The sequence below is a fragment of the Cygnus atratus genome, chromosome 12, assembly GCF_013377495.2.
Source record: "Cygnus atratus isolate AKBS03 ecotype Queensland, Australia chromosome 12, CAtr_DNAZoo_HiC_assembly, whole genome shotgun sequence".
Lineage (NCBI taxonomy): Eukaryota > Metazoa > Chordata > Aves > Anseriformes > Anatidae > Cygnus > Cygnus atratus.
This window is the reverse complement of record NC_066373.1, coordinates 1,101,177-1,111,116: the sequence shown is the minus strand read 5'-3', so window position 1 is coordinate 1,111,116 and position 9,940 is coordinate 1,101,177. Positions and strand designations below refer to the sequence as shown.

Sequence of the window (9,940 nt, the reverse complement as noted above, 5' to 3'; positions counted from 1 at the left end):
CCGCCCCTCCCCGCGCGGCCCCGCGCACGCGCACTGCGGCGCCGCCGCCGGCGCGCGGGGAGCGAGGGAAGCGCAGCGGGCCGCTCCGCGCATGCGCGCGGGCCCTGCCGGGGGGGGGCCGTTCCGCCGCCGCGCCTCCCCCCCTCCCGGGGCGCATGCGCGGGCCGGCGGCGCCGGGGTTCCTGGCCCGCGCCCCCTCCCCTCGGGCCGCGCAGGCGCAGAGCGGCAGCGGAGGGGGCGGGCGGGCGCGTTCCGTTGGCAGCGGCCGGCTCCTGTCAGCGGCGGGTGGCGGCGCCCGGTCCCCACGGCGAGCGGAGCCCCCGGCCCGGCCCGGCCCGGCCCGAACCCACCCGAGCAGACCCGACCCGAGCAGACCCGGCCCGATCCGAGGCACCGGCCCCGGCCCCGTCCCGCCGCGCCCCCGCCCGCCGCCCCCCCCCGGCCGGCCCCCCCCGGCCCGGCCCCGCTGCCGCCGCCCCTCGCCCCGCCGGGCCGCGGAGCTGCGATGCCCTCGGACTTCATCTCTCTGCTCAGCGCCGACCTCGACCTCGAGTCCCCCAAGTCGCTGTACTCCAAGGGTGAGCGGGGCTGCGCGGGGCTGCGCGGGGCTGCGCGGGGCTCCGGGACCGGGCCGCGGGGCCGACCCCCCCCCCTCCCCCGCCTCGGGCCGGGCTCCCCCGGGCGCATTCCAGGCCCGAGCCCGCAGGAATGTGTCCCGACGGGTTCCGGCGGCGGCGGGGGGCTCGCGGCTGCCGCCTCCCGACCGGGCCGCGGCCGGGAACGCGGATGCGGCCCCGCTCACCCCGGCGGCGGCCCCGGGGAGGCCGCGGCCCGGCCCCTCCAGCCCCGGGGCTCGGCCTGGCGGAGCCGTGCGGGGCCGTGCGGGGCCGGGGGCAGCGCTGCGGGCACCGGGGGCAGCGCCCGGAGGGTGCGGAGCGGGCCCTGCGCCACCCGGGTGGGGGGGGGGGGCAGCGGTCGGGGCTAACGCCGGAGCAAAGATTAAAGTTTTTTTTTTTTGTAGGGTTTTTTTTTTTTTTGAAGCTGCTCGCAATGCGCTTATTAACCGTGAGTCATGTGTCGTTAGTGCCAAACCTAAAAGAAATAAAAGCGCGGCCGCGAATGAAAGTGCAACTTGGGAGCTCCCGGGCTGCCCTCGGCCAGCGGCTCTCTGCTGGGGCCTGAAGTTGTGTGAGAGGTGGGGGGGTCCTGGGGACGTGTGGCTGGATGGCTTGTGGGGTACCTGGGATCGTGTGGCTGCAGGGGATCCAAGGCCTCCTGCCGTCCATCGTACTCCAGTTGGCTTCGGTTCTGGTGAGGACAATGGAAGGGAGAAGCTTTTTGAGACAGGGTGGATCTGGTAAAATAAAAAAGTAAAAATACGAGTGATAAAACCCCATCAAATTGGTCTTTCAAATTCCCAATACGATCAATAAAAAGTGTATGTTATTAAATAATGAGTAAACATCTAAATAAAAGCCTTCTGTGTAAGGCACGGAACTTCTTCAAGGACTCACGCTTAATTGAGCAGAACTTGTGAGCTCACCGATCCTACTGTGAATGCTCAAAAATCTGAATTTGTTTGTAGTTAACAGGATGGCTGAGTGTCTGGGTCAGGTAGGAAGAGCTTCTCGGAAGGGTTGATTAAGAGCGGATTTTCCCTCCGGCAGCACTGATGTGGGGTCAGAGCTAGCGGGGGTCTGCAGAAGGATGTCTCACGCTTCGAGTGGCTGTAACGAGCCTCCTGGTGCAAACGAGAGGGCACATGATAGAGGCGTATAGCGCAGTGAATGGCCGTAAAGAGGCCGAAGCAAGGATTGCTCCTTATGTTTTGTCATAACAGAAGATCAAGGAGATGTTAATTTAAAATGCATTTTAATTTAAATTGAAATTTAGAATGAATGAATGTGCTTTTACAGTAATAATTAATCTATTCTCTTTGCTGCAAGGTATGTTCGTACGACTTTAGCTGGATTTAGGAAAAGGTATTAGCGGTTATCTGATTAATCAGAATGCGCTCGGTTGCTTTTTTATTTAGTTTTATAGATAGACACAGATAAACTTATCCTGTGGACTTACGCTCTGGATAAATTTACCCTGTCAACTTATCCTTTGGATCGGAGCATAGGTGCACCCGATGAGATAAGGGAGAGGCCTGAACGCCGCGAGGGAGCCACAACTATGCATTTGTGATGAGGGCGTGCGAGGAGCTCCTCGGCAGCACGCTCCCAGAGCCGCAGCTGAACTGGGGCCAGTAACTTCTCTGCTGGGACCCGGGCTGCGGGCCTGGCAGCGTGAGCGGGGTGACAGAACGAAGTTCTTGTCCCGGCGCGGTCGGGGCTGCTCGCCGGTGCGTGTTGGAGACGGGAGCACGGACGTGGGCCAAGCCGTAAGGTTGGGATCTTCGTGGGAGTCCCGAGGTTTCCTGGTGTTTGTACTCGAGTCTGTTGGAACTCAAGTAGAAGAATATTAGTGCACGGGTTGGAATGTGCTTGTCTGCTCTAAAAAAAAAAAAAGAAAAGAAAAAACGTGAAGTTATATTTGAAACTCCAGTGACTCGAGATGTGCCTTATGCTAGTGCAATTCTTCCTGTGGTATGGTTTGGCCTGTTCCCTGCAGAGGCCGCGTTATGTCATCAGCGCGCGCTGTCGCTACGCATTAATGTTTTTGCTTGCACGGCCCTTTCACATTAGATTTTTGTTTTCATATTCCTGTCAAAATGTTCGGCAAAACTTCAGAAGACGCACAGACCTGAGGTGAAATGGCAGTACAAAGTGAGCATCAGCAGCTTAAAATTTGATCCGATTATTCATTTCAGTTTTTTTTTTCCTATTATGTTTACCTTGGGGAAGAGAATATTTTTCTTTGAGTATCCAAGTACTTTCTCTCCCGGTTTACACTTTTGCGTAGTCCCGTGAGCCAGTCCAGCCAGCTCGAATCCACGCTTGCCGAGCTCAAACACTCTCGTCCCCTTTTTCCCTTTTTCCTCCGCTCGTGCCAACGTTTCTGTAGCCGTGCGATGAGCTGGGCTGGGGAACCGATCCCATCAAAATTAACTGCGCTCTTCCCTTCTTCGTTCTCGCCAAAAAAGAAGGGGAAGAGAAGCTATGCTTTGACCTAGGTGAGCCTCCTGCCCGTGTTTGCTGTGGGCCCTCATGAATGACTTAGGCTGACTCAAGGACGGGACATGTGAGAACCGGCCGTGGGGAAGGGTGGGACCACTCCTCCTGCAGCCGTGCCAGCTTGTGTTGGCTGAAAATGATAGTGAAACAACCCAAATTGCAGGCCGCTGGAATCTGGCCGGTTATGGCTGTTAAAATAAAATAAACGCGAAATGTTGGTGCCTAGGCCTGCTGCTGGAGCTCGTCCCCACGGCGTCTGAAGAACTGACTTGCGCTGAGCACCAAAAATCCAGCTTCTGAAATATAATCAGTATTTTTAAAAGCGAATGCTTTGTAGCCATTGCAGAAGGATGGGAGCTGCTAGAGAGATCCTAGAGATGACCATAAATTGCAGTCTTCCCATCTTTACGTAACGCGCTGTCCTTTTTGAAATAAAACAACCAAAATGTGCATACAAATTAGTAATGGAGTAGAAGAATCACTGGAGCGTAAAACCGAAAACCTTGAGGCTAGTTGTTCTGTGGTTGAGCATCATATGCAGCATTCAAGTCTAACAAAGTTAGCTATTCATGACGAACGGGCAGAGGGAAAAAAATGTGATGAAAGCAGTTCATCCAGTGTCAGGTACTAAATGCGAGCAGATGAAATGTGCTGCTTTAGCTAACGCGTTCATTGTAAGCAACTAAAAAGTAACGTGTGTACCGAAAGGTGCATTTTTTTCACTGGAGCAAGTAAGATCAGAACTTTTTATCCCCTCTACTCCCTCCCTCTGTTTTTGCTTCACATATCTGAGCAACTGTGAAGCTGCGAGACTTTCTGGAACTGGAAGCAACAAGAAAAATGTTAGCAGTGTCCTAAATAGCTCCCTTGCCCTGGAAACGTCACACAGTCACAACTCCGTTTCCTTCCCCCCTTCAGTGACTGTAGCCTACTTGTGCGCGCTGAGCCGCCGATGCAGGACGCGTGCTGCTTAGCGATGTTTTCTCTACTAGAACTTTTTTCGTTCCACGACCCAAGAGGTAACTGCAGCAAGACAGCGAATGAATTATCTCCGAGAGGCGGAACAGATGCTTTACACAAATCTTAAGGGTCTGCTTTTAGTTTTAAAGTTTAGAACTAATTCCAGCGGTTTTGGTAATAGAAATAACACATGGTGTTTAGCTTCTTTTTGCACCTCCCAGAAGGTGCCCGAGCAGGCAAACCGTGCCGAGCGTCACCGGTGGGGACGGACTGCACGCGGCTGGGGTTGGGACGTAAGGCAATTGGACATGGATTCTGCCAGAGTTCCTTAAGCTCTGTCGGCCTTGCAATTCTCTGGTTCGCTTTTGAATCTTTCTAGCTACTTGGCTTTAAAATCAGAACCGTGGAGTGTGTTGCTGCAGGATGATCACGTCAGGATTTGGGGCCGGGGGAGGACGTTGAGTCCGCAGCTCTTCGCGCCGTAACTCGAAAAGTGCAGGGACGGTGCTGTGCGAGCACCCCCGCGCCCGCTGCCTGTTCCCACCCACGCGCTGTTCTCTAAATTGTGCCAGCACGATTGTTTTCTCGTGTCCGTGAGCTCAATGGCATTGGGAAACCAATCTAGAACGAGTATGTCGTGCTTTTGATCGGATTTTCTGACGTCGTTCTGCCCCCTGCTCTAGTTTACTGTGCAGCTGCACGAGCGGTGGTGTCGAGACAAGACCGGGCATCTCGAGGGCTGGGATTAAGCGGTGGAGGAAGTAGCAGACGAGGTGGAACTGCCAAACCGGCTCTGCTGCGGAAGGAGATGCTCCTCGAGTTGTGCCTGCTGCTGCCCAAAGGCTGCTGGCCTGGGGCGCGGGGTGGCTCTGCGGAGCAGCACCCTGCTGGCTCCCGCCCGCCTCCCCCTGCCCCGCGAGCTGCTCCTGGCGGTGGGTGCTGCCGGGTCTGGGGGCCGTGCACGGTGGGTTGGGCTCCGTTGCCATCTGCCTGCAAGTTCAGATGGGTACCCTTCGCTCTGAAGGGCTCTCAGGGGCCCAGAAGCTGGAAAACTGTCGTTGGTTCTTGTACGGGTATTTCTGATAGCTGCAGAGGAAGAAAGTGTTTCTCAGTACCTTCCTTTCCTCCCACCTGCATCTTCATTTTTTCAGTTCATCGTACTCTTCATTGACACAGGGTTATGCCACCCTGCATCCCTTGTACTTCGTTTCGCTCTGGAAAGTTCTGTCTGCATTCTCCGTGCTTACTCTAACAGCTCTGGGCTTCAGTTAGTTCAGGACCTGCATATTTGAAATCCATCGAAGCTGCTCGTAAGGGGAATCTATAGCTTGTTGCTCCTCAGCATAGTCAAGAACCTCTTATTTTGTCCTTTGTTTCCCAGATCGTAGGTCAAGACCATCCAATTTTTATAAGGCATCTGATCTTTCTTGGCTTATTTATAAGCTTTCAACAGAATATTTGACTTTTGGGGTCTGTTGATTAAGACAAACAATTACCAGACTTCAGATGAGTCATATGGAGTCTTGATCTGATTTTTACATTGATGCACAGATTTCTTAGATTTAGGTGGAAATTACTTCGAGTTGGAGAAAAAGAAGGAATAGAAATGATTTCTTTTATAAAAAAGACAACAGCCTGACCTGGTTTTGCAGTTCAGATATGCCGGTAAGCCTTGCAGAAATTGATGAGTGGCCAAAGTGCAGGTGAAGTAAGGTATGTGCTCACCTCCGTGCAGTTTATCACGTGTGTTATCTCCCCTGTGTTTATGTAAAGAGTAAACTGATGAGGCTGAAAATACTGAGCCCAGCTTGGGCTTTCCCGTCAGTAAGTACAGCGATCGTGTCAGGCGCCGACTGCAATGAACTCGGGGGTCTAACTGAGCTGTGTTGTAACAGCGGGTTGTGCTGGGCACGGTAAAACTCGAAATAACTGCTCCTTGCAAAAGCGTGCGGCGCTCTAGCAGCGTTTGAAATGTAAGTGCTTCACGTCCCTTCTGTTACGGTGCTCGCTTGGGTGCTTCTTGGTGAGCTGTGTGGCGAGCATCACTGCGAGGCTGGGAGGAAGAAAGGTTTCTCTGGTTACAGAAATGCGCTGAAGAATCGCTCTCCCAGCCCCCTCGATCCGTTGTCCCTACAGCGGCTTTACGGTTGTTTTGTAAACAATTAGAAGGGATTTCAGATCATCTTACCGAGTTTATAAAACAAATGCAAAATGCCGAAGTAACGCAAAGTTCTGTTGTTAAAAGCAGATTTGAGTTGTGGTAAAGTTCAGGCTGTTTGGCGAACAAAGGAAGATCCTAACGCACAGCAAGATGAAGCCTACAGAGAAGAGAGAGGCTTAAAGACAAGAATAAAAAGTTCTTGTGTGTTGGAGCTTCACTCCGGTTCAGACACACGGACACCTCCAGGCCAGCTGCTTCAGTCTCATGGTTTGCAGGCCTGACTTTTTCGTTGTACGGATTTGCTGAGCGGCAGAATCTGTAAGTTTTGATAGCAGCACTGCAGAGTGATTGGAAAAGAATGAGCTGCGGGGAGCGGTGGTTTCCATTAACTGATGGCAGTTTGTTTCCTTGCGCGTAGGGGAACACCATAACAGCACGGCTGTTAACTGATGGTGGCTGTGCAGGCTGCTTTGTAAAACGGGGCAGGAAGACACGAGCTGTCCGTGCCAATCCGCCTCCATTAAGGTTATATTCCGCTCCCGTCAGCGTGTTGCTGGCAGCCGGGGCTCCCGAGCTGCGGCGGTAGCAGAGCTCGCGCCAGGCAGCGCGTCGGTACGCTGTGCGAGGCGGTACCGCTGGTAACGCGTGCTGCGGCCTTCGGTGCCCCTGCCTTCGTGTGCGCAGTTGGGTCGGGGTACAGCAGCAGTATCAGGACCTTTCTGTTCCTGTTTCCAGCTAAAGTTTGTCTCCTCAGTTTAATATTAGGAATGAGGAGGTCTCCCATTTTAAAATACTTGAGTAGGTTTGTGTTTGTTTTTTTTTTTAGGGGAAAAAAGTGTCTTGGTTTAGAACATGCATTCCAATTAAAACGTTACCAAATAATTGCCCCGGTTTTGTCTCGTAAGTAAATGTTGCAGACCCCAGGAACTCGATTTAGGCTTGTGAAAGCGGTGAGGGGTACCGGTTGTGCAGGGCCAGGAGAGGAGCTGAGCGTGTCGCGCAGCCGCCGAGGCCGATCAGCCAGTGCGAGCTGCGGCTTGCTGGGGACCGCGGCCGCTTGGGTCTGAACATCCCTGCAGATGGAGACTCCGCGACCGCTGTGGGCAACCAATGCCAGTGTCTGACCAGCCTCACGGGTTAAAAATAAATCAATAAATCTCATCTGTAAGTATATTTGAGTGAGCGTGGTCAGAGCCCTTCCTTTGCCTGCGCACAGATTTCATCCGGGTATAAAACTTGCTTTGTTTTTCTTTTAGGGCATCTGAATTCTAGACAGAGCCATCTGCCTCTGCTTGAAACTTGAGCCGTACCTAGAGTGGAATTGCTTTTTAATTGGGTGGGGAAATCTTTTATTTATTTATTATTTGTGGCCTGAAAGGATTCAGTTCAAGCTTTGGTACTTTAAGTTCAGTGCTCTCACTTAAGGAGAAAAAAAAAAGTGCTTTTAGAGGTGTGGTAGCAGGGAAGGGATTAGATTGTTCAGAGTAAAATGAAGTACTGCTTGTCGTGCAGGTATTCCAATACATTAATACAATAGCAAAAGAATTCATTTGGTAAGATTACCTTTCTACCCCTGGGCCAGGGAACCTATAGGGCTTTATTTTTACTGAATTAAGCTTTTAGACATGGATGAAAGAAAGCTGAAGCACTCTGGGAGTTTGAAGCAGACGCTTAGTGTAGTGGGCTACTAATTACCTGTCGAAGAAACTCTGAGTACGAGGTTCCCCTCCGTAGAATTTGAGGAGGGAAAGGCACGTTAACCGACTGGGGAGATGTGAAGTACAACCGCGGGTGCGCTGTGGTTTTTGAGGGGCTGTCACAGTGTGCTGGAAGTGTGCTGGGGCAGAGAAGTCTGAGACGAGGCACGTTGGAATCCCCAGCAGCTTTTGGCAGGGATGCTATATCGGTCTGGATAGGATCATTATCGGCATGCTAGCTGATTATCCCCACGAACTCTAACCCTCAGCGGGCTTACCTTCTGTTACGTTGTCTTTCCTTGAATCCACGTCAAGCCTGAGCGTATCCAGTGCTGCGCATACAGAACTGAAGAAGAACTGAGCGGAGCGGGTGGACAAGAAGAGTCTGAAAGCCATGGACGGTACGCCGCAGATAAACAGGCCGTGCCTATTTATTATTTTTCATGGCTTCAGAGATAAAGACACCCAGTGCAATGACCAGCCGGCAATTTAAAACAAGATATGCATATATTTTGGTACACTGTTTAATTGTAGAAGCAGTTGATAAATGTTCTGGGTAGAAAAAGTATAAATGAGTTAGATCTGTAGGGGATACAGCTGCTTAGGGCAGCCCGTAAGCTAGGGACCTAGTCTGTAGCTGATTGTTAGAACCTGGAAGGTATTCTGGTCTAAACTTCCTAGTTCTCGTAAGCTTTTCCTTGTAGTTTGCTGCTGTCAGAGAAGAGGTATGGCCTAATCAATACTTAGTTTGATTTGGTATCACCATCCTTGTGTTTTATACGACTTGGCAATTCCAGACCAGTTACTCCACTCATTCTTTCACTGCTGTTCTCCCTCTGATTCCACCGGGATTTTAGCTCTGCAGTACAGAAAATAATTTTTTATCCACGTTTTGCCATTAAATACTTGGCTTAGGTTCCGACTTGTCCCCTGAGAGTGATCTGTGAACATGTTTGGAGAAGAACTTGCTTAACGCTTTCCATACCTGATTTTACAAACAACTGGCATCTGGGTTTCCACGAGGAGCTCCTTCCAGGTGCTGTGTTTGTCACGCAGGTTGCCTGGGGGTTTGGAGTGCCCCTCGCTGCTGCCCTCTGTCCATACCTGCAGCGTGTGGGACGCCGGGTGCGTGTCAGCAGCGCTGCTCCTCAGACGGCGCGGGGCTGGGAGGGAGCCCTGGGACCTCGTGCTCTGCAGGGCGTGCTTTGTACAAGTCCTCTTCAACACGTGCGTCTGCTGCAGCATTCCAGCTCACTAAAGAGGATTTTATGTCCGATCTTTTTTTTCATTTTCCTGTTTTCCCGTTCCAGCCCGAGCACGTTCAGAGCAGCCCGCAGCGGCGCGCTGTCGTTAGTGCTGAGCGCGGCAGAAAGCTGAGCGGGTGGCCCAGCGCTCGTGTGCCGTGTTCGAGGCACCTTGGGCACGGAGGTGTGTGCAGCATCCAGGCGGCCTTCCATTGCTTCGTGTCCTTCAGCGTTGGGGCAGTTTTACCCCCTCACATGGGGTCTTGTGATAGCCAGGGCAAGCTGGTGAGATACAGGAACCTCGTGTGTGTGGTACGGGGCCGTGGATGTGGTAGGTGTGCTAGGGAGCATGTCAAGTCTCATGAGCACAGTTCCTAACCCCCTGTTTATAATAAAATACTGAATCTGAGAGGTGGCTGCAATGTAGTGAAGGTCTGTCTGCTCCCCAGGGCAGTGGGCACGGCACCGAGCTGCTGGCGTTCGGGGCGTTTGGGCACTGCTCCCAGACACAGGGGTTGGGTTTTGGGTGCTCCTGAGTGGAGCCTGGCGTGGGACTCGGTGATCCTGGTGGGTCCCTTCCAGCTCAGGATATTCTGCCGTTCTGTGATTCTAGTTCAGGTGCTGTGTTGCACCTACAGAACTGGCATCGCTGGCAGGAGCACCTCTAGGTTTCCAGGGAATTTTGATTTTGAAACAATAGCAATGTTTTAAAGTGGATGAGAAATAGATATGGCTAGTCTTTGTTCTTTGGACATAGTG

At 52.5% G+C, this 9,940-nt stretch overlaps 1 protein-coding gene across 2 annotated transcripts in view; it reads left to right on the top strand.

Annotated features, from left to right (window-relative positions):
- Nucleotides 1-471: 471 nt before the first annotated feature.
- Nucleotides 472-9,940, top strand: part of NFAT5 (nuclear factor of activated T cells 5) — a 58,108-nt gene continuing 48,639 nt past the window's right edge. For both annotated transcript variants that reach the window (XM_050713130.1, XM_035566219.2), the window contains exon 1: nt 472-578. In XM_050713130.1, the coding sequence (XP_050569087.1) occupies nt 506-578 (73 nt within the window). In that variant the 5' untranslated portion in view covers nt 472-505. The remainder of the gene's footprint in view (nt 579-9,940) is intronic.